We start from the raw sequence: 23,917 nt of genomic DNA on the forward strand, positions 1-23,917 counted from the left end.
CAATGTTTATTCGGGTCTCCCTGGCCTCCTGCCACCAGCAGATACCAATCCCCTGGCTGGGCATTTCCACAGTTGATAGTTCCTTTCATTCTCATGACAGCCCTGTGTGGCACTGTTATCCTTCCTGCTTTTCATGGACGAGGGAACCCAGGATGGTTCAGCAACTTGCCCAAGGCCCCACAGCTGGTCAGACAAGCTCTGAGGTTTGAACCCAGAGCTTTGGACCCGAGTTCATTGCTGTTTAGACGATACCTCAGTGCTGCCTACTGTGCCCTCCGGACCCCAGGAATGTTTAAAAGTTTTTCAGCCTAAGCTCAGGAGGCAAACATCTTTTAACCGCTTCTCTGGGTAACTTGAGCTCATTTTCAAATCTCTGTCTCCTTCTCTGCTCAACTCACTTTTCCCAGCCCTGGGACTGGCTCCCAGACCTTCACTTCCAGCCCGCAGCTGTGGCACAGCAGCCAAAACCCTTGGTCTAGTTCTGTACAAACACACACACCCCACCCCACCCTATGCGGCAGCAGGATCCTGGGACCCAGCCTTCCCCGGGCAGACTGAAAAGGACGGGAACTTGGCTTTGCTTGTCTCCCCTCCCCGACTCTACCTCTGAGCCCCTGTTTTCTCTTCTCCCTCCCTGGGAAACAGCTTCTGGGTCTCATCCCTACAGAGCCCTTAGAGTTCACTAGCCCTGCTGGGAAACCTGGGCCTGTGATCCTCACGAAGGAGTGCGTGGTCTCCAAGGCCCCTTCTGGCTCGCAGCAACACAATTCTCTCATCCAGACCTCAGTTATCCTCAAAGTCGGGGAGGGCCTTTTTCAAAAGGCAGATGCCCCACTGCTCTCCCCTACCCAGTTATCAATGGGATTGAGCCAGTCTCACCTTGAACTTGAGAACGACTTTGTGGAATGAGAAATGTTATGAATGGGGGACTGCCCTGGTGGTCTAGTGGTTAAGACTCCATGCTTCCAGTGCAGGGGCGCAGGTTCGATCCCTGGTCGGGGAACTAAGATCCCACATGCTGCGCAGCGTGGCCAAAAAAAAAAAAAAAGAAAGAAATGTTATGAATGGGAATATGAGGCATGCATGAACGGCTGGAGGCAAGAAAAAGATTGAGAGCTATAGTCTAAGAGCCAGTGATTCTATCAATCACCCCGACAGCCTAAGATTTTAGGTTTGAGAGAATGAATCTCTCATGTTAAAATTCCAGGCCTTGTGACAGGCAGGTGGGAGAAAGGTTGGCAGCTCACCTGAGCAGACGGCTACCTTCCTAGGCTGTAGGTAGCCTGGTCCTGCATCTGGATGGTCTTTATAGATGTCTCTTGTTAAATATTCAGAGTCACTTTCACGTGTCATTTCGAGGAAGTTTCTGCCCCATCTGGGCTCCAGTGTTCACATCTATAAAAGGACAGGGGTGGATAACGAACCCTTCCAGCTCTGAGTCTACCTTTACGCCCACTGATCTACCCGTACAAGTACATACTGCCCACCAGGACATGTGTAGTTGTTCCCTGATCCTCCCACTGGGCTGCCACAGAGGCAGCGGGCCCAGATCCTGGCTCCTGGAAGGGGAGGGAGAGCCCCCGGCCATTCTGCCTTAGCTTAGGCTTGAGAATAGCCAATGGCTTCTCGTCTTGGAGAAGGTGGCGTTACTCCAGGAGGATAGGAGAATTGACCGATGGCAAGTGAGTGTGGGCTAGTAAAGGTTGGTGCTTATTTACATGCTTGGGTTAACCAGGAGAGCATGACACATGCAGTTGCTTGGTTGCTTTGAGAACAGGCCAGGGTAACAACGTGTTCCATTGCCACTGTGGTCAAGTTCTGGGGAGTCAGGACATTACTAGCTCTACCTAAGTCTTACAGTCCCAACACCCCTCCTCGGCCTGGTGGGAGGTCAAGAGAGATTCTCGGTGGAAGCCCCAGTGATCAGGAGAGTTGGGACCAGTTTTTATTTCCCTTCCTCGATGGCCTTAGGAAGATCCAGGGATTAAAACTCAAAAGTTGCCAGGACAGGAAGGTATGGGCCGCAAACATAGCATTTATAGACCAGTCAGTTGTATACGAGGTCATCAGATCTACCCCCTCCCCATTTTACAGATGCAGAAGTTGAGGTCAGAGAGGTGATGTGATTGGGTCGGGGTGGGGGAAGGCAGGACTAGAGCTCAGCCTCCTCAGAGCTGAGCAGACACCAAGGTCCCTGGATGAAATCTAGTAGTGACGGCCTTGGGAGGCACCTTCTCGGTCGAGATTCCTGAAACTTCCTCTCGACCTCAAAGTCTTATAAGTTTGGCCAGAGGCTATTCCACGGTGGTCAGAAGTGGGTTCCCTGAAAGAACAAAGACTCTGGGAAGAAATCTGGGGAATCAATGGGCTCAACAGCCGGTCTCAAATTTCTTCCTCTAAACCTACACCTTCCTGGGCCCCTGCTGGTAGACCCAGGACAAATGTCTGACTCCTGGCGTCGGAAACCAGCCCAGGACGCAGAGCCAGGGGTGCAGGAGGTGCAAGCTGGCGGTAGGCCAGGGGCCGTCTGAGAGGCCCTTCCTGGGAACCCCGGCCCAGCACTCCCCTACGCCCCGACTCAGGGGTTCTCTCGGAAGACAGGCTGGTCCTCCTCTCCGCCTCTGCCCGGGCCGGTTAATATTCAATAGAAGTTACCTTAGGTCCCCGACCCTGCTAATACTGAGCAAACATGTGGAAAACATCATTCCGTGACTGAGCTCGCGCCGGGCACTGATAACACCGGCCTAACCTTGAGGAGCCCAATCCCCAGCTGCTGACAGCAGCCCTTTTCTTAGGCCGCCACTTGGCGCCCTGGTGGGTGCAGGCTGGTAGCCATGGGAGGGGTGTTGCGGGCGGGGCAGGACTCGGGCAGGGGAGCGGTGCTGGGAGCTGGCATCCGTCCAGGACGGTGGGTCTGGGGAGAGGAGGTTTCTTACCTTGGGACCTCTATCATATCCCACTAAATTCCCGGGCTCCCTGTACACTATCTGACTTTCATTCTCTGATTTCAACAATGTGTGAAATCAGGAGAGAGTTGAATAGCGGGAATGTCAACGTTCCATTGAGAAACGGGGCATAGGATGTGCCCAAGAATCAGAGCTTGTCTCATCCTGCGCCTTTTTTCAGCCACTCAACAGATATTTATTGAGCACCTACTGTGCGCCAGGCTCTGTTCTACTTGTTGGGGCTACAGCAGCGGACAATAGGGATGATGTTCTGGCTTTCTGGAGCTTTTCTTCTCTTAGAGAGACAGAGAGTGAAGAAGGAAACAGAGAGTAAGTACCAAGAAGAAAAATAAGGCTGGAGAAAGGGCTTCCCTGGTGGCACAGTGGTTGAGAGTCCGCCTGCCGATGCAGGGGACACGGGTTCGTGCCCCGGTCCGGGAAGATCCCACATGCCGTGGAGCGGCTGGGCCCGTGAGCCATGGCCGCTGAGCCTGTGCGTCCGGAGCCTGTGCTCCGCAACGGGAGAGGCCACGACAGTGAGAGGCCCGCGTACAGCAAAAAAATAAAATTAAGGCTGGAGAAAGGGCAGAGCCTGTGGGAGGGATACCACATCAGACAGGATGGTCAGAGCGGGTGTCTCTGAGACGGTGATATTTGCACAAAGACGTGAGTAAATGAAGAAGAAGCAGCTTAGCTGCAGGGGGAAGAGAATTCCAGGCAGTGGGAACAGCCGCGGGAAGGCTTTGAGGGAGAGTGGCCGAGTGAGTCCCAGAACAGCGGGGAGGCAGGTTTGACAGGCAGAGAGAATAAAAGCGAGATGGGAGAGACAGGACCATCGCGAGGAATTGTCTCTTTACTCCGGGTATGATGGGGAGGTCCTGGTTTTGAGCAGTGGAGGGGTATGACCTGAGTTGGGTTTTAGGGGATCCCTTTGTCTTTCGAGAGGTGCACAGACGGCAGGGGCGAGGCCAGAAGCACAGTGACCGGTGAGGAGGGTCTGAACTGCCCCAGGGCGCAGCCCGGAGCGGGAGCCGCAGATGGAGCTTGCAAAGCTTTCTGATGGAATTTGGAGTGTGAGAAAAAAGGCACATAGTGAGACTCCCAGGCTGGGAGGAAGCAAGAACCTGCCTGTTCCTGGGGTGGGAAAGACCCCGAGGAGCAGGTTTGGAGGGAAAAGCTTATAGATGGGGAGACCGAGGCCCAGAGAGAGGATGTGACCCCCACCAGCACATGGAGAGTGAGGGATGAATCCCGACAGGAACCCAGGTCTCCTGCCGCCTCGTCCTCCCTCCTTCCAGCTTCAAAAACATTCCACCGTGAGGCCTCCCGGACTCCGAGGGCCAGGCCAGGGCAGCAGAAGGACCACCTTACATCTTAGGCCAGGATGGGGATGGCCGGGGGGCGGGTGAGGCCCTGGTGGATGGAGGCCCTGGGTCTCTGAGTTCCTGGCAGGGGGCCCCGCAGTCGGTCAGGAGGGAGCCAAAACTTTCCTGAGCTGCTCCTGAGAGGTTTGTCTAGAGCACATGCACTTCCTGCTGATGGCTGAGGGCAGGTGGGGCCTTTTGCCTCCACAAAGGCCTCCAGGCCTTTTGCCTCCACATTCAGGAATCCCTGACCATCTCCGTCACCCAGAGCAATTCATTTTGCTTGTTTTATACACTTTCATCTGGAAAGAAAGGGACCCTTTTTCAAAACAGAGCTTGAAAGCCTGTCATCTAGACAGATCCCCTCTTCAAAGTTCAAGACCCACCTTCAGCCCTCTGCCAAGTCATCACGACCTTACATGCCTCCAGTGATGGCTGGGTCACTCCTACAGCCACCCAGCTGTGTGCGGGGCAGTTGTGGCGCTTGGCAAGTTCTCCCACAGCTGGGCCAGGACCCATCTCCCCCCATTCCCACACGCTGATCTGGGCTCTGCCCTCTGGACGCTCCCCAGCGCCCCCCAACTCCCACCTCCAACCCTGTTTCCTTTGTTCCAGGCCAGCCTTGCAGTCCTTCCCTCTGGGTTCAGCCACCTCCCCTTGCTCCTCAGCCACCCCTCATGTCACGGGAGCCCCCCACCCCCACCTCTCTCTGCCTCCTCACAGCCGTCCAGAACGAACGGGACCGGATCAGCACTCGCAGGTCGAGCTACGAGGACAGCAGCCTGCCCTCCATCAACGCGCTCCTGCAGGCCGAGGTCCTGTCCCAGCAGGTACTGGGGATCCACCAGGATCCACCCACCTGGGGATCCCTCACCCCAAAGAGGAATCTCAACTCCACCCCTGACCTCCCCAGCCAGGCCCTGGAGCAGCAGATGGGAGGGCCCTCAGCTATCACAGAAGGGAAACTGAGACCAGGGTCGCTCAGCCGGTTTAGTAGCAAAGACCCACAGCCGGCGCTCAGGGGCCCTGTGGGGCCTGCATTCTGCAAGCCAAGCAGTTTTCTCTCTCGCTGAGGGCCTGAGATCAGCTTAGCCCCGAGAGAAAAGAGGAGTGGACAAGTGGACAGAGTAGCACATGGGACTCAGCCAACCCCTTGCTGTGTGACCTTGAGCAAGTCACAGCACTTCTCTGGGCAGTGGTTTCTCCACTTATCCGATGAAGATGAGGATTTTTGCTCTGCTTCTCCTCTAGGGCTGAGGGGTTCCTTGGGGTTCAAAGGAGCTGGTGGAGGAGGGCACACGGGGCAGGCAGCAGATAAAGACCCAGAGAGAGCTTCTTCCCCCATAACTGCCTCCTCAGCATCCTCCCTTTCCGGTTTTCCCTGAGCTTCCTTCAGAGCGGAGAAGGCACCCACAGTCCAGCTGCCCTTTTCCAGACAGGAGAACTCTCCGGGGCGGGGGCTCTGTGCAGGGGACAGAGGATGTAAGGAGGGCCCGGCCATCCCCAGCATTTTCCTTCATCTCCCCCAGATCACCTCCCCTGTCTCTGGAATCAATGGTGACATTCGGGCAAAGAAGATCGCCAGCATCGCGGATGTGTGTGAGTCCATGAAAGAGCAGCTGCTGGTGCTCGTCGAGTGGGCCAAGTACATCCCAGCTTTCTGCGAGCTCCCCCTGGACGACCAGGTGAGGGTGAACATGGTCTGCGGGCAGTGCGGGCCCTGGGCAGGTGGGTCCTGCTGGCCCACCTGGGATATAGCCTTGGACTGGTCTGATTTTATTTAACAAACATACACAGTGCTCATGTGTGCCTGGAGCTGTTTAAATCACTTTATAAATATTAGCTCATTTAATCTTTCCAACAACCCTAGGGGATCAGTGCTATTATGACCATCTTATAGGTGAGGAAACTGGGGCACAGAGAGGTTTAGTAACTTACTCAAGATCACACAGCTAGTATCCAACACAGCTGGTAATAGAACAGGCAGACAAGCTTCAAAGTCCAGGCTAGTAGCCACTGCACCACTGCCCCAGGCAGCTCTCCTGGGGAGGATGTTGGTAGGGGGTCAGGGGCAGGGATCAGGAGGTTTGGGCTTGAGCCCTTGCTCTAAGATAGGTTCTCTGTGTGATCCCGGACAAATTACTTTCTCTCTCTGAGCCTCCATTTTCTCATCTGTAAAGTAGGAATTGTAATATCCACTTCAGAAAGCTGTTGGGAGGATTGAGGGACATTGCCATTTTTAAAAAGTTTTTATTGGAGCATGGTTGATTTAGTTCGGTGTACAGCAAAGTGAATCAGTTATACATACACATATATGCACTTTTTTTTTTTTAGATTCTTTTCCCGTATAGACCATTACAGAGTACTGAGTAGAGTTCCCTGTGCTATACAGTAGGTCCTTATTAGTTATCTATTTTGTATATAGTAGTGTGTACACGTCCGTCCCAATCTCCCACTTACCATTTGAGAAGCGTGAATCATGTAACGGGGCACCTACACAGTCCCAGGCCACAGCGGACCTCCCTAACTGTCAGTTTCTTCCTTGTATCCCACCAAGATGGCTTAACTCAGCATTTTATTTCCCAAAGCACCTCCTTTGGAATACCAAAAAATGTCCCAGGGGAAAAAGGGGGCTGAAGGGGCAGGAGCTGAGGACAGTTGAGTTTCTGAGATACTGTAAATGGTAGTGCCTGCCCAGGGCACCCCCGAGGCCTCTGCAGACACTTTCCCTGTTTGGGAAAGAGGAGTTGGGCTGGGTCACCTTCTCAGCTCCAAGGGAAGCTGAGGGACACCAATGGGTAGTGTTCCAGGTACCGGCTCCTGGTGCATTTGCTTCTCTGTTTTGCACATTTGCACAAAAGATTGGCAGCACGTGTCGGTCTATTAAAGTTTCTGAGAAGTCCTCAGTCAAGGCAGCTATGGAACTTCGGGAAGCCTAGGGCTTCTCGAAGGCTTCTGATGCCCAGGCTCTCCTGGAGTACGTTAGTATCACCTGGTGGGACACGCTGTGAAAACCCTGGCTTGGCTGGCCCTCACCCTCATGGGGGGGCTAGATCAGACGCCCTCTTGCCTGGATTCCTCTCTGCTTTGGAAGGGATGACAAGGCAGGGATCTCGGCCGAGCGGCCCCTGCCTTTTCCCCTGCTCCTCATGTTCTGGCCCTGGTCCCCTCTGCTGGAGAGTCTGCATTAATGTTTAATCCCTCCTGTTCCTTCCCAGGGGCTCAACAGGGCAACAAGATCCCCCCCAAGCTAAGCAATTGTTAACCTCGATTTCCCACCCAAACCTTCCTGGCTGGGGCTCAGAGCATTCTCAGAGAGCAGTGATGGGTGGCCAGTAACACAGAATAATCATTAACATCACCACCCCCCTGCCTGCCCGCCCCCAGAACAGCCACCATGTTAGGGGGCTAGACCCAGGGCCAGGAGGGTTCCCAGCTCCCCATTCATGGCGTATAAGGAGCTCATCTTGCCCAAGATGAGTGAGGCACACCTGGGAGAATTGGGGGCACTGTCTGTCGACATTGCCCCAGGAACCACCTTCCAAGTTTGTTTGCTTCTTGGTTTGTCTTGGACATCAACCCATTGAACCTAGAAGGCTGGGTAGCATTGGATAAGGGGACTAAGGCTTGGAGAGAAAGAGCCATATTCCCAAGGTCACAGAACAAGGCAGCCACAGGGTGTGAATCCAGGTCTTCTGCCTCTTGATGGCAGAGGCACTGGGGTAAGTGACGGAAGTCCTGCATGGCGCCTGGCGTATAGGAAGTGCTCAGTAATCAGCATCTTGTGGCTTCCTTTTGCCCTGGTCATGGAGAGGGAGCTCTCGCCTCCGAGGCTGTTTGCCGTTTCTCCTCTTTTCCTGTCACCCTCACCAGGCTTAACCATGGGGGAACAGATGAGGTAAGGGCATGGCGGTAGGAGGGGCTCGATCTGGAGAGGATGTTAAGTAGTTGGCTCATCCATTCACCTATTCCTTCCTGCTTCATTCAAACAAATGTTTATCGAATGCTTACTATGTGCCAGGTGTCCTCCGTGCCTTAGAACAACTTCACCTCCTTGGAGAGGCCTTTTATGATCTCCTCATCGAATGTAGTTGCTCTTGCCTCATTGCTCTTTATCACATGACCCTCACGTTCCTTTCTCCTTCCCTCCCTCCCTCCATCAATCTATTTTTTCCTTCTCTCTCTCCCTCCCTTCCTTCCTTCCTTCCTTCCTTCCTTCCTTCCTTCCTTCCTTCCTTCCTTCCTTCCTTCTTCCCTCCCTCCCTCCCTTCCTTCCTTCCTTCTTCCTTTCTCCTCCTCCCTCCCTCCTTTGCTTTCCTTTCACCATTGTGTCCCCAAACAAGTGTCTGGCACTTAGTAGATACTCAACATTTGACGACTACAAGAATGAGCAATCCAATGAATTAATGAATAAAAGCATCTTTGCCTCCTAGCTTAGCCTGCTAAAACACTTCCAAACTCCCCAACCCAACCTTGCAGATAAGATCCTTGAGGCTACCAGCCTGCCACTGTTTGACCAGCCCCATCCTTTGGTCCTCATGCAAGCACTGAAGCAGGTGGTTCTGAAAGGGCAAGCGATGTCCTCCTGTGCGCTGGCAGGGCTCCCACCTCAGACTTCAGGCTTCTTCCAAGGCCTCCCTGTCCTCTCTGTAGGGAAGGGGTCGGTCAAGCAGATCTCCTGCCAAGGACCAGTGCTCACACCTTTGCCTCGGGAAGCAACATCCATGTCCAGATTCTTATAACGCTTTCTCAGAATCTAGAATCTTCCGGCGTCAAGTGGGTGGATGCCCTGGAGATCTCCCGGAGTAATGATTTCCCAAACACACCCGTGCATCAGAATCAACCAAGGAGCTTGTTAATTTCAGATTCTTGGGCCCACCCCAGACATACAGAATCAGCCTTTCTGGTAGTAGGGCCTGAGAATCTGCGTTTTTACAAAACAGTCTTCATAATCTTTCATAGCTTATCCATGGGTAGGAATTCAGGAAAAAGCTCTAAAAGTTTTAGAACTTTTTGGGTTTGTAGACCCTCTTGAGAGTCTGATGAAAGCCTTTAAGTTTCTGCTAAAAAAAACACCACATACCCAGTTGTTAGTTTTACCAGCCATGCAGATGAGGCCCAGAGGGGAGCAGCAGCTACCCTGGACACAGCAATTCAAGGACAGGCTCAGCATTTGGTCTCCCGGCTCTGAGCACATGTTCTTTACCCTTCCAGGCAGTTTTATCCGTTATGGGAGGAAGGCAGCAGTTTTCTTTTCTTTTTCTTTCTTTTCTTTTTTTCTTTTTTTGTTTTTTTTTTTGGCCGCACTGCACAGCATGTGGGATCTTAGTTCCCTGACCAGGGATTGAACCCATACCCCCTGCAGTGGAAATGCAGAGTCTTAACCACTGGACCACCAGGGAAGTTCCAAGGCAGCAGTTTTCTGATACCCATTTTATAATTCAGGCAGGTAAAGGCAAGGAGAGCATTAAGCTGACTTGCCCAGGGTCATTGACTTGGCCGGGAGCAGCCTTCCCGGGGGTGTGGACACCTTCCCAGGGGTGTGGACACCGGACGCCATCCCTTCTCTCTTCCAGGTGGCCCTGCTCAGAGCCCATGCTGGCGAGCACCTGCTGCTCGGAGCCACCAAGCGCTCCATGGTGTTCAAGGACGTTCTGCTTCTAGGTGAGGATACTGCCTGCCCAGCCAGGGCTCTGCAGAGGGTGTGCCCAGCATGGAGCACACCCGGGCACGGGAGATTTCCATGGTAGTGTGCAGGAGTGAGGGAGAAAGATCAGGAATGGTCCTGTCCTCAGTATTCTCACCTGGATACCCCACTCAGATGCAAAGCAATGTGGACTCGAAGAACTCAATTCCCCAGCGTGCAGGTTAGAGCACGGTCAGGGTTAGCCCTGGAGCAACCTGTGCATTCTGGTGTACTTTCTGGAGTAGGAGCAAAAGACATCCAGGAATGGCACAAACCCCCAGCCTATGTCACCTATGCCTTCATAACATGTTTGTTTATTATTTTAAATACTTATATAGGGCGCACCGTGAGCCCTAGTCTGAGTACTTTACAAACACTAACTCCTTTAATATGACGACCATATGAGGTAAGCTCTGTAATTTATTCCCATTCTATAGATGGAAAGACTGAGGCACAGAAAATGACTTACCCAAATATATCTGGCTAGTCAGTGGTAGAAGCAGGACTCAACCCAGGCAGTCTAGTTCCAGAAACTGAGCCCTTATCCTTGGTGCTTTTATGCCTCCCAAGTGGCCCTTTAGTGTCATCAGTGTTGTGGGTCTGTTGTCATGTTGAAGAATGGAGCTTGGGTGATGTGAAAGGGGTCCTAGGAAGTCAGGCTCCAGGCCCAGTCCAGTGACTGCAAGCAACTCATTCCTTTAATCTGGGCCTCAGCTTCCTCATCTGTAAAATGGGCGTGACAATTCCCACAGGCCCCTCCTCCCATGGGCCCCAGCTGCATTATAACTTCCAGTGGCAGGGCTTGTCCAAAGCTAGGGGAGAGGGGTACACCCAGGTGGCTTCCCCATCCCCTCTCCTTACCAACCCATCCAGGCAATGACTACATCGTCCCTCGGCACTGCCCAGAGCTGGCAGAGATGAGCCGTGTGTCCATCCGCATCCTGGATGAGCTGGTGCTGCCCTTTCAGGAGCTGCAGATCGATGACAATGAGTATGCCTGCCTCAAAGCCATCATCTTCTTTGACCCAGGTACAGCCCAGACCTCCCACCCTCCCCTGATGCTCCAGGCCCTCTGCCGAACTTCTCCTACTGGGTTATGTACCCTGAGTTTACCACCTCCTCTCTTTAGTACATCAACCAGGAGAGGCCATTTCTATTAGCTCCATTTAACAGATGAGGCAAATCAAGGCTCAAAGGGCTGAAATGACTTGACAGGGTGCACTGACTCCAGAGGCTTGGTTTTTTCTTTACCACTTTACCCTTCTTTCCCTTCCTCCCTGCTTTCTGCTCCTTACCTCCTACCATCCTTTTTTCTTTACCTCAAAAATTTTTTTATCGAAATAATATTTACACACACTTAAAATGGAAGTACTCTTCCCCACCACACTTTTCCTGTCCAAAGCCTACTCCCCATGGGGGAACCATTTCCAATTCTTTTTACTGTTTCTTCTGGCAGTTACCTCTCCAGCTCTAAATAAAATGCTAACCCTTCTATTCCTTGGTTTATCCATTTTAGAACATATTTTCCCTCTTGTGATAGCTGAGGATTGCACTTTTCTCTATCACCACTCCCATCTTTTCTCCCCCCTCCTCCTAATCTATTTTTCTTGCTATTTCAGCGTCTCTACTGTTCGCCTTTATAATGTCCTGCGCTTATGCTATTATTTCTTGTCCCATTACCTGTAGGCAGTATCTCCTAACCTTTCATTAGCAGGATAAAGATTATGCACCCCACTCTCCCCATTCCATCTACTGACTTTCCACCTGTACTTTTTTTTTTTTTTTTGCCGTACGTGGGCCTCTCACTGTTGTGGCCTCTCCCGCTGCGGAGCACAGGCTCCGGATGCGCAGGCTCAGCGGCCATGGCTCACGGGTCTAGCCGCTCCGCGGCATGTGGGACCTTCCCGGACCAGGGCACGAACCTGTGTCCCCTGAATCGGCAGGCGGACTCTCAACCACTGCGCCACCAGGGAAGCCCCCACCTGCACTTTTACACAACGTTGTTGTAGTTGTGTCTTTGTGCAAAGTGTGATTTCATTTCACAATGTCACGATGGTTGCCTGGGCTGCAAAAGCCTGCTGGCTTCCTTCCCTCCTTCCATGTGAGAGAGGACCTACTGTGTGCCAGACGCTGTTCTTAGCGCCAGGCCCTCCTTGCATGGAGATCGCCTCTAGTAAAAATAGTGACACAGAGGAAATGAGCACTGTTTATGGAGTGCTCACTGAGGCTCCATTCTAAGCGCTTTCTTACTTGTGAGGTAGGAATTGTCATGATCACTATTTTGCAGATAAGAAAATTGAGGCACAGGGAGATCGATTAACTTGCCCAAGGTCACGCAACCAGGAAATGGCAGAGCTTGGATTTGAACTTCAGACTATCCAGCTCTTAAGCCCATGTTCCTACCTACCACACACTAGTCCCCGTTTCTTGAGGGGGTAAGATTTCTAGTTCTAGTTTCTTCGAGAACCTGGCCCAGGCTGCATCCCCTGTGGTGCTTGGCACGGAGCTAGATGGATAGTAACTGCTCAGTAAAATGTGCAGGATTACTGATGCTGAGTCAGGGTCAGCAACCTGGCTTGGACGGGCAGGTGAACTAGGACAGGGCCGGGCACGTGGGTGGTGCTCAATAAATATTTATTGACTGAATGAAAGAATGCACAAACGTGGCCCAGAAGAGAAAGCCCTGGACTGGAAATGTGGGTGAAGTTCTCTTTCTGCTGCTTACTTTATCCATAAAAGAGGAAATAAAAGAGGAAATAAATGTATTACCTCCATGACGGCTGAGATTAACTATTGGATGACCACTTGAATCACCTTCTTAGTTAAGGATCTAGAATGTATCCATTGATTTTTTTTCATTCATTCATTCATCCTTCCATCCATGTACCCATCCTCTCATCTAATTATCTATTCAACAAATATTGACAACACATGGTGCTAAGTAGTGGGTTTAAAAAGACAAAAGAGGGCTTCCCTGGTGGCGCAGTGGTTGAGAGTCCGCCTGCCGATGCAGGGGACGCGGGTTCGTGCCCCGGTCCGGGAGGATCCCACATGCCACGGAGCGGCTGGGCCCATGAGCCATGGCCGATGAGCCTGCGTGTCTGGAGCCTGTGCTAGTGGAAGAGACAATTACATCCTGTGTGCTCAGTAGTGATGGAAGAGCCACAGAAATTTGGGGACACCATGGACACTGAGAGTGCAGACTTTGGAGGGTGGAATGGAGACAGCTTCCTGAAGGAAGTGTAAATTAAGCTGAGACCCCAAGATGACACAGGCAAGGGAGCAGAGAAGAGGGGAGGCTACTGTAAGGCAGCAGAAGCAGTGTGTGCTGAGGTCTGGATGGCGGGACGTTACCTGGGAGTCAGGAGCCCTAATTCACATCAAGGGTCTGCCAACAAATGGCTGTGTGGCTTGGGCCAAGTCCTTTCCTTGTTGCGTGCCTCGATTTCCCCATCTTTAAGATGAGACGGTTGCAAGGTACCCTCTTGGGTGTGTTCCTGAAGTCCTGCCCCCCATCTTCCACTTCTTTCTCCCAGTTCTGCATCTTAGGAAATGTGACAGAAACCTTTTTCTGCCTGAGTCTGGGAAGCTACAGCTCGCATTAGCGCACTCTGATTCTTGAGGACCGTGAATCCTTGCCCCAGCGCTGCTGGGGACTCCCTATGTGAACCTGGGCCACGAGGTCCCCCTATCAGGGCCTCAGGAGTAAGGGGACATCTGGGTCCCACCTCCCCAGATGCTCCAGGTGGCCCCCACTGCCTCCCTTGCACAAGCTCTCCCGTTGCAGATGCCAAGGGGCTGAGCGACCCGGGCAAGATCAAGAGGCTGCGTTCCCAGGTGCAGGTGAGCCTGGAGGACTACATCAACGACCGCCAGTACGACTCACGCGGCCGCTTCGGCGAGCTGCTGCTGCTGCTGCCCACCCTACAGAGCATCACCTGGCAGATGATCGAGCAGATCCAGTTCATCAAGCTCTTTGGCATGGCCAAGATCGACAACCTGCTGCAGGAGATGCTGCTGGGAGGTCCGTGTCCGGCCCAGGAAGGGATGAGAGGTGGGCGGGGCTGGGGTGGGCGGCCTCTCCTCAAGACACAAGCCTCAGGCAGACCTGAGTTCACCTCTCAGCTCCATCACTTCCTCACTCTGTAGCTTTCGGCAAATCCTTTTACCTACCTGAGCCTCAGTTTCCTCATCAGGAAAATGGGGATAATGGTCTGTTAATTCGGGTGCTGAGAAGCTAGCATGTTCCAGTCACTGTTCTAAGTGCTGGAGTTTCAACAGAGAACAAGATTCTGTCCTCCTGGAGGTTGTGTATGAGTGTGTGTGTATGAGTGTGCGTGCGCCTGCCACTGTGTATAAAGGCTCGTGGAAACAGATGATTATCAAGTATATAATAAAGAGGGCAACTACAGATTTTGAAATAACCAGGTAATATGATAGAGTATAACTGAAAAGGAGCCTCTTTAGATAGGTTGGCCAAGGGAGACTTCACTGAAGTGGTGACTTTTATGCCACGGACCTGATGGAAGGAAAGAGAACATTTAAAAGCCAAGAGAGAAACATTCCAAGAGACGTAGTGCAAAAGGCCCTGAAGCAGGGGAGGCTTGTGTCTTCAAGAAAGATAAGGTTGTGAGACGGGTGGAGTTACATGAGATAAAGGTAGAGATTGAGCAGAAACCAACTCATAAACATTGTCTTAAAGGCTATGGTCAGAAATTTGCATGGTATTCTCATCACTACTCTTATAAAAAGACTGAAAAATCAGACTAATGTTTTAAACAAACTACCCTGATTGTTGGGTAGAAAGTGAATTTCAGGGGAGCAAAGTGGAGACAGGAGACCCCTGAGACATGTCACTGTCTCCAATCAGGGGAAGGACAAGGAGGCTAGGACTAAGGCATGACTGGAAATTGATCAGCATAGATGAACTTGAACATCTATTTGGAGGAAGAACCCACGGGATCTGCTGATTGATCAGATGGGGCGGTGAGGGGAAGGCGAAGCGTCAGGGATGAAACCTACATGTTTGCTTTGAGGAACGGGAATGGTGGTGGAGTAATTTACTGAGATGGGGAAGACTGAGAAAAAACAGTTGGAGGCTGGGGATGATGGTGGTGGTGAGGAATCCATGTTAGACTTTAGTTAAGCTTGAGATGACTGTTAGATAATCGGGTTGAGTTATCCAGGAGGCAGATGCATGTTTGACTCTGTTGCTCAAACAAGCCCAAAGGTGAGGATGAGGGGCAGCTTCGTGGTGTCCCAGAAACTAGGTGCCAAAGAAGGAGACAGAGGAAGACTAGCCAGGGGGATAGGAGAAAAGCCAGGGAGAGTCCCAGAATCCAAGAGGAGAGTGTGTTTGAGTGGGGACAGACATTTAATTGTGTTAAATTCCACAGGAGAGAGAAGGAGGCTCTTGGCGATTGTGTTGAGAGCAGTGTCAGAAGACCGTGGGAAAGGAAACCAGATTTGAGGCAGGGGAGCGGGTATTACAGAGTGAGTGAGTTGGAACGTGGAGAAGTGGAGATAGCAAGAGTATACCTCCCTTTGACAATGTTTTGCTAAGAAGGGGACCTGGGAGAGAGCTGAGGATGATTGCAAGGCGGTGATCATAACAATGTACCACGGAATCTTGGCTGAACTAAGAGGAATGTGGATGGGTGACAAGAGTGAAAAGTGGGGGTCAGTGAAATGACAGCGTCAATAGGGCTGAAGAAGTTTTGCAGTGGTGGTACTAGAGGAAGTGAGCTGGAAAGGTAAGAGGCAGGGTCTAAGTGAAGATGATTGAACTGAAGATTTTGGAGGCGACACAGTTACTGGTGATGGCCAAGGACAAGGTTTCTCAACCTCAGCGGATACTTGGGACTGGACAGTTCTTTGCTGAGGGGGCTCTTCTGTACCTTGTTTAACCACATGCTTGTCCTCTACCCAAGATATGCCAGTATCACTCCTTCAGTGGTGACAAATATTCACATATTTTCAAAGGTCCCTTGCGGGACCAAAATCACCCCCAGCTGAGAACCACTGTCATATGGTAACTCATTTCATTCTCACTTTGACCCTGTGAATATGGGGTCATAATGAATCAGGTGTCACTGAGATCAGGGTCAGGAAGGAGCTTGTGTTCTGTTGCCAGATAAACATGAGTAAGATAATTAATCTCTTCGGGTCCTATAATCTCATCTGTAGAATGGGTTAATAATGATACCCACTGTACAGGATTGCTGTGGGGATTAAATTATGTCAAACATGAAAAGTGCTATAAAGCAGTACCTGGCACATAACAGGTGCTCAATAATTGATAGCTATCACTGCAACAGGTACACTTTAGAGTCCCCTTGCAAGCCCTAAAATTCCATCATTGTCATATTAGTGAACATAGCCTATTACCAGACCTTATATATATGGTACTGTCATTCTCTGACACATTTTTTGAAGCAGTTACTGTGTTCCAGACACTTTGCTAGGACCTCAAAGAGAGAAGAAAAATACACCTGTAATTGTAATGCTCACAGACAGAAGTGATTGGTCCCAAAAGATGGGTTACAGATAAATGACGATGGGAATTCCAAGGAAGGAGAGGTTTACTTCCTACTGGACTGGGGAGAATCAGGAGAGGCTTCCCAAAGGAGGAAAATTGTGAGCTGGAATTTGGACTTAGGGATATTGGGGGAGCGGGGGGAAGGGGAGGTAGAAGGCATCTTTAGTGGAAGTGACACAGGAGCAAAAGCACAGAGCTAGGACAGTACAGGGGACACATCGATGCTATAAGTAGGTCATTTGGGCTTCAGATATAGGGGATGAGGCTTAATGGTGAGTTGGGACCAAATGGTTGAAGGACTTGCACACCAAGGAGCTTTGAGAGCCATTGATTGAATCCATTATATTAACATGTAATCAATACAGTGCTTGCTGCAATATTTAAATGATCTCACAGCTTCTTTAGATGCTCCTTGTTTCTTTCAAATCACTTTATTCTCTTGGTTTTTGTGTCCTCTCCTTACCTTCATGAAGCCTGTGGATAGGAATGGAAGCCCCAGTTTACTAACCTGGAAATAGGAACCCAGTAGGCACTGTCAGTATTGGATGGGCAGGTTGATCGGCCACACTTGAGGAAGATGGTGCCTCAAGGCCCATGGACTTTATCCCAGACTCTTTCATCCTCACTGAGTACCCCTTCTACCTGCAGGGTCCTCCAGTGATGCACCTCATGCCCATCACCCCCTGCACCCTCACCTGATGCAGGAACACATGGGCACCAACGTCATTGTTGCCAACACGATGCCTGCTCACCTCAGCAACGGACAGATGTGTGAGTGGCCCCGACCCAGGGGGCAGGCAGGTGGGCAATTGGGCTTTACCCAGGAAGGGGTGAGGTTGGGGCCTAAGAGGGAATCTGGAGAAGGTCGGGTCTAGAAGATGGGAAATGGGATAAAACAGTTCTCTGTGCTCCAGGGTAGGGAATGAGGGGTGAGACATCCATTGTGAAGGCTGTTTATTCACTGAGGTGATGGACGGTCTCCACTGAATGAAGCGGCCCTTGGGATAAGGCAATCCACTGGGTGAGGCTGCCCATTGGGTGAGAATTCCATTAGGTGATGTTGTCCACTAGGTAAAATTGTTCATTGAAGTAAGACTGCCCAATTGGGTAAGGCTGTCCATTAGACAGTTGGGTGAGACCATTCATTGGATGAGAACCTCCACTGGGCTAGATTGTCCTCTGAGGTGATATCTCCCAAGAGTGAGTTTGTCATCGGGCAGAGTTCTTCAAAGAGTAAGATTATCGTTGGGATGAGGTGGCCCACTAAGATGAGGTTGCATTTCACTGAGATTGTTCTTTGGGGAAGCCGGCCATTGAATAAAGTTGGCCAAGTGGGTCATAGTCAAAATTATTTTCTGAACTGGTAATGGCGCTGGGGCCGTTCGTTTCTGTTACTCAGCTGCCTCAACATCAAAGAAATGGTATTTTTTGAACCAGTTAACCAGACCCTTGGGTCGCATCTACTGCTGTTCCTTTTCTCCAAGAAAGGATATTCCTGTCACATGTCCCATTGTCCATAGGGAGAGTCAACTTGGGCTCTGGTTTGAGAGCAGCAGCTGAAGTCTCCATGTCAAATGGTGGAAGAGATGGGGGCTATGGGGACTTGGGCAAAAGGTTCTGACCACAGAACCTGACCCAGCCACAGGCTTCCAGACCTCATGGAACTTAGACTTGGTGATCTGGGACTCAGAAGGTTTGGGCCGTAGGAGACCTTAGAGAGAATCTAGTCTAATTCTCTCATTTTGTAGTAGAGGAAACTAAGTCTCAGAGAGGGGGACAAACTTTCCCAGGACTCTTCGTTTACTCCCCAAAGGGCTGGCATTCTGAGCAGCCCCTGTCTGTCTCTCTATCCCTCCAGCCACCCCTGAGACTCCACAGCCCTCGCCGCCAGGTGGCTCGGGGTCTGAGCCCTACAAGCTCCTGCCGGGAGCCATCGCCACAATCGTCAAGCCCCCCTCTGCAATCCCACAGCCGACCATCACCAAGCAGGAAGTCATCTAGCAAGTCACTAGGGGGAGGGGGTCTGCCAGCCCCCCGGCCCCCTCAGAGAGCCCCTGATGGTCACTTGGTCACAGCGAAGAAAGCTGTGACAACAGGGCCAGTCCCAGAGCAGTAATGGAAAGGGCGAGGGCCCTAGAACTTGGGCTACGGGCCACGTCCCACTGCCACCCTTCACTACCCGCTCTGGTGACGGGGCTGTGACTTGGGGAGACCCCCATTGAAACATCCTCCGCTGCCTCGGACAACTTTTCTCCTGCCGACGCCACTGCCTTCCCTTCATCCTTCACCCCAACTTCTTCACCCCTAGAGGATTGCTGCCTGGAGACGACACAAGACCTTGCTTACACATGGCTCCCTCCCCACTCAGATTGGTACTTCGTCCCTAGTACTGCCACATTGTCAGACACAGAGCCCTTCTAGGCTGGGTCAGACGGTGGCACCTTACCCATCCCTCTTCTGCTGTCCTAACCGCCACTGTCACCTTCCTCAGCCATCCTAATATCTCCAAAGCCACCTCTCCAGAGGCTGAGGAAGACTTGCAAACAGCTCCCCCAGTCATCCCGGGAGCATTTTAAAAGCACTGACTGGAGCTAGGCGCAGTGTAGGAGGTTGTCGAGAAGGGAGACTCCATTTCTCCTCTAACCCCTGGCTCTTTCCTTCTTCAGGGATTTGAGTGGAGCCCTTGAGTCAGAGTGATGATCCCTACAGGCGGCCAAAAATGAGAGAACAGTCCAGGGTGGACACTGCAGCCAGGAGCTGGGGGGAGGGCTGGAGTGGTCAGAGAAGGTAGCAGGGGGTAGACTGTGCACCAGGCCTTTAAGGAAGGGCTGGATTCCAGCTGGTGGAGCAGATGAGACAGGACGTTCCAAAGAAGAGCAAACAGTCTGGGCAAGGCAGGGAGGTAAGAAGGAGGGTGTGGAGGGAGATGGTGAAAGACGGGGCGGTCTGGAGCAGAGGGGGCACGCTGGACAGCCTGGGGACCGTGAATGCCAGACCGAGACTTGACGACTTGGGTCCACAGGCTGTGAGTAGCCGGGGAGTGATTTGCAGTGAGCTGAGCTTTCAGGCGCTGAAGACCGCAGTCCTACAGAGGTGGGAAGTTTGGGAGGGAGCGGAGACATCACATGGGGCCTGATAATGTCATCCAGGTGAGAGGGATGAAGCTGGGGATGGAGAAGACAGATGAGTGAACCTCAGGTCAGAGTGGCAGCAAGGAGGAATTATTCCACAGGGTCTGTCTCAAGTGCTTCCTCCCGGCACTGTCTTAAGGCACTTGACCTGCACCATCTCCTGTCATCCTCTCTCCTACCCAGAGATCGTTAGTGAAGATGAAATTGAGATCTAAGAGGTTAAGCCATGTTTCTGAAACTCAGACAGCTAGTATGTGACCAGGCGAAGACTTGATCCCAGGTCTGCCCGGATCAGGAGCTCTTAACCTTGGTGGCTGAAAATCTTCTGTGAAAAGGCCCTTCTGTCCTCACTGGGATTGAGTGGAGGGACTTCCTGCCCCCTTCAGCAGCCTCAGAAGCCGAAGAGTCATTCTTCCCAGGAGCCCTGCCCACCCCCAGGACTAAGATTGGCCTGAGGCTGCCCTAAAGTCCACTTCGGGTCCAGAATCCTGTGTGCTGATAAACAAGGAGAATTCATGGCTCCTGGATCCCTTTTGTCTTCACTCCCCAAGTCTGGGGAAGGGGCATTCAGCAGTGCATTGGGAGATAGACCAATGTGAGCCGGCATTCTAGAGGTGGGATAGTTTGGGTGGGAGCAAAGGAGAGGTAAGAAGGATTGGATTGGAGACCTGCTCTGTGGAGCATCACTCAGGGTACCTGCTCTGTGGAGCATCACTCAGGGCACCTTCTGGAACCATTAAACCCCGGGATGGAAGAGCCAGCACCTCATCCATGCAGAATTTTAGAGGCTTTGGGAAAATTCTGAAAAGTGCCGCTGGCCAGTAGGCATTAAAGAGATGTGTCCTGGGATTGGAGCTGTGCTTAGGGAGGAGAGTGAACAGTCAGACTGACGACCTACCCTCTACCCAGGGCTGACCCTTCTGAGTGGATGCAGGCAGCACCCCAGTGCCCCCAGATTTCACCATTAGTCATTGTTCCTTTTTGTGAAAGAGGCATGACGGGTATTGGGGCAGGTGTCCAAGGGCAATTGCTGCGTCTCCAGTGCTATCAGGGTTGGCTTTCCCGCTCCACCAAGCCGAGTCCCCAGTCCCAGGAGAGGTTGTCTCCTGCTTGGGGTGCTCCATGCTTCCTCAGCCACCCCTTATTCCTGGGGCGCTTCCCCAGAAACCCCAGCCAGGGTGCTCAGACTAGTCTGGGGCAAGGTAGGGAAACTGGAATCATTTTTGGTAATTGTCATTCCCCCTCTTTGTCCCTCCACCCCCGCTGACCCCAATGTTGCCCAGGCCTCTATCCGTCATGGGAGCAAAGCTGAGATAAGAATTTCCCATGGGTGGGGTTGGGTAGCATTGGCTTTTCACAGTAACAATCTTCTGGGCCGGGGGCTACTTCTCGGTCCCAAACCAACCTCCCTGGAGGAGAAATCCATTCTACTTTAATAATGTTATCGCAAGGCAGGAAACACAAAACAAAGAGAATTTAGTTTTCTGACTCTAGACTGAGGACACGACACCACGTTGGAAGATCTCTTTTTTTTTCTTCACTACCTGAGTCGTGGTCCTAAAACTTAAGATCTAATGGACTAAAAGAGGGTTGGGAAGGCAGGCACAGACCCTGTAATTCCTCCACTGAGCCAATCCCTTCTCTAGGCAGCTCTCAGCAGCTTCGAGAACCCACATGGCTCTCCTGAGGGTGGACAAAGGGGAGCAGACCGTCGGAAACGGACGCTCCTCGATTTCTTGTGATGACCAAGCCAATTACTTTTGCCAAGTCGCTCTGTGATTTGCCTTGATTGTGACGCATTTTGAAATTGACATCGAGCATTTCTGGAAGTGGGCTGTGTCCCGCCAGACTGGTCAGCATCTTCCAGTGGGTGTGGATGCCATTGGGTCCTGTGCTGTCCCCTGAGCCCCTGTCACTGCCACCCAATGGGGCAAAGAAGCAAAAAAGATTTCTTACTCTTGTGTGTTTTAACAAAAGTTTATAAAAAAAAATAAATGGCGCATATGTTTTCTAAGTCCTTGGATGGGTGTCTTTTCTTCCTTTCAGGTGTTAGAAATAAGAATGAGAATAGTCGGGTAGTTCTTTTTTTTTAAATTAATTAATTTATTTACTGGCTGTGTTGGGTCTTTGTTGCTGCACGCGGGCTTTCTCTAGTTGCGGCGAGCAGGGGCTACTCTTTGTTGCGGTGCGCGGGCTTCTCATTGCGGTGGCTTCTCTTGTTGCAGAGCACGGGCTCTAGGCGTGCAGGCTTCAGTACTTGTGGCACACGGGCTCAGTAGTTGTGGCTCACGGGCCTAGTTGGTCTGTGGCATGTGGGATCTCCCCGGACCAGGGCTCGAACCCGTGTCCCCTGCATTGGCAGGTGGCTTCTTAACCACTGCGCCACCAGGGAAGCCCCCGATCCCTCCCTCCAGGGGTGTTGTCCAGGGGTGATGGACTTGAATGAGATCATAGCAGCTACGAGAGCTGCCGTGTATATGAGGTGCACAGAGAGTGCCCACCCCAGGGGACTTTGTGAGTGTGGACTCTTCACCACCCCCTGACTAGTGAGAAGCTAACCACTGAGATTTCCAGCCTCAGAGGCACCCATTCGCTGCCTGCCTGATCCCGGGGGCCACTCCCACCATCCCCTGTGCCTTCCCTCCACTCCCGAGCACCAGGAAATAATCTCTATAATATTGCAACAGAAGCCTCGTCCATGCCGCTGCCAGTATGGTCACGGGGTGGGGGCCAGAGGAGGCTATTGCAGTCCTAGAGTGTGCTTAATAAATCCATATCAAAACCATAAACCTTGGGCTGCCATAAATTCCTCTGGCCTTGGCTCTCCACCTCACCAGCCCTTTGCCCCAGTTAATCTCAGATCTCCGCGTGGGCGGCCAGAGCTGCAAGTCTGCTTTCCAATTTAGCTGCGGAACAACATCAGCTCAGATGACACACAGCACATCCCATTATCCCTATTTTAGAGACCATGAAACTGAGGTTCAGAGAGGTGAGGAAACTTGTCCAGGGCAAAAAGCCAGTGAGCGGCTGAGCCAGGACACAAATCCCCTGCTTCCTCTACCAACCCATGCGGCCCCCCCGAGAATTGGGAATTCGCCTCCCCCCTACAAAGGTTGCTTCCCCAGCCATGACACTAGAGGCTTTTATCCCTTTATCCCAAATGGAGCCCCCCTTGCTCAATAAACGGGAAGGAGAAGTGGGAGGGGCTCTGGGTGACAGGCTGTGTGAGCTCCAAAGGAATTTTCATGCAGCGTGAATGCGCTATCATCACAAATTGGTGGGGTCACCCTACTTCCCCTTTTGTGGAACCCAGATCACTTCTTTTTTTTTGCGGTACGTGCGCCTCTCACTGTCGTGGCCTCTCCCGTTGCGGAGCACAGGCTCAGCGGCCATGGCTCATGGGCCCAGCTACTCCGCGGCATGAGGGATCTTCCCGGGCTGGGGCACGAACCCGTGTCCCCTGCATTGGCAGTCGGACTCTCAACCACTGCGCCACCAGGGAAGTCCCCCCAGATCACTTTTGATCTACATTTCTCGAATCATGTGTCATCTGTAAATTCCAAGGCATGATTTAAGAGACACGAGTCGCAGGATCCCATGCAGCTCTTTGGTGATGGAGGACATACAGCCACATCCTGTCTCCAAGGTCCACATTTACTGACCTCTTCCTCTCTGCCAGACATTGCTGGACATAATTTAATCCCCACGACAACGCCCTGAGTCAGATATTCGTGTTGTATTTTACAAACGAGGAAGGAACTCGTCCAAGGTTCAGAGCTGACCCAAGAGCTGAGGTTCAAACGCCCATTGTCGGACCCCAGGGGCCACCATAATGGGACCAGGGAGGATGCTGATGACTCAGTCACTGTGTGGTGAGCACAGAAGTAGTGGAAAGTTCAATTTGACAAATATTGATGGGCGGAGCCCTGAGCCAGAGCATCCTGGGGGTTATGGAGAAGTGGTACCACAAGGTGCCTCCCTCTTAGAGTTCACAATTTTCACTCGTAGAGGGGAAAATTACAGGCAGTTGAATATTAAGAGCCAAAGGAGTAAGAGTGACAGCTGGGAGATGGTAGTTTGATGGGGGGATGACTGCAGTCTGGGAAAGTCTCACTTGCTGGAGGATTCAGAGGCAATGGGACATAGAACAGACAGAAGTGAGTTCAAGGTTGAGAGAGATGGAGCAGCAGTCACGGCAGGCAGCAGGAAGCACAGCCCATGGATGGGAGGGAGGATAGAGACGAGCGTTCCCA

The 23,917-nt window shown here is 51.9% G+C and overlaps 1 protein-coding gene across 8 annotated transcripts in view; it reads left to right on the top strand.

The window, feature by feature from the left end:
* HNF4A (hepatocyte nuclear factor 4 alpha) overlaps positions 1–21,659 on the top strand; it is a gene marked incomplete at its 5' end in the record, with an annotated part of 64,680 nt that extends 43,021 nt beyond the window's left edge. For 3 of the 8 annotated variants that reach the window (XM_082669695.1, XM_082669696.1, XM_082669693.1), the window contains 7 exons: positions 5,033–5,139; positions 5,839–5,994; positions 9,886–9,973; positions 10,869–11,024; positions 13,783–14,019; positions 17,182–17,334; positions 18,392–21,659. In XM_082669695.1, coding sequence (XP_082525821.1) covers positions 5,033–5,139; positions 5,839–5,994; positions 9,886–9,973; positions 10,869–11,024; positions 13,783–14,019; positions 17,182–17,334; positions 18,392–18,534 — 1,040 coding nt within the window. In that variant the 3' untranslated portion in view covers positions 18,535–21,659. Of the gene's footprint in view, positions 1–5,032; positions 5,140–5,838; positions 5,995–9,885; positions 9,974–10,868; positions 11,025–13,782; positions 14,065–17,181; positions 17,335–18,391 lie in introns of all 8 variants that reach the window. The other 5 variants (XM_082669697.1, XM_082669698.1, XM_082669694.1 and 2 more) reach the window with 3 other exon arrangements.
* Between the last annotated feature and the right edge of the window lie 2,258 nt (positions 21,660–23,917).

The sequence above is a fragment of the Grampus griseus genome, assembly GCF_964374135.1.
Source record: "Grampus griseus genome assembly, chromosome: 14".
Classification (NCBI taxonomy): Eukaryota; Metazoa; Chordata; class Mammalia; order Artiodactyla; family Delphinidae; genus Grampus; species Grampus griseus.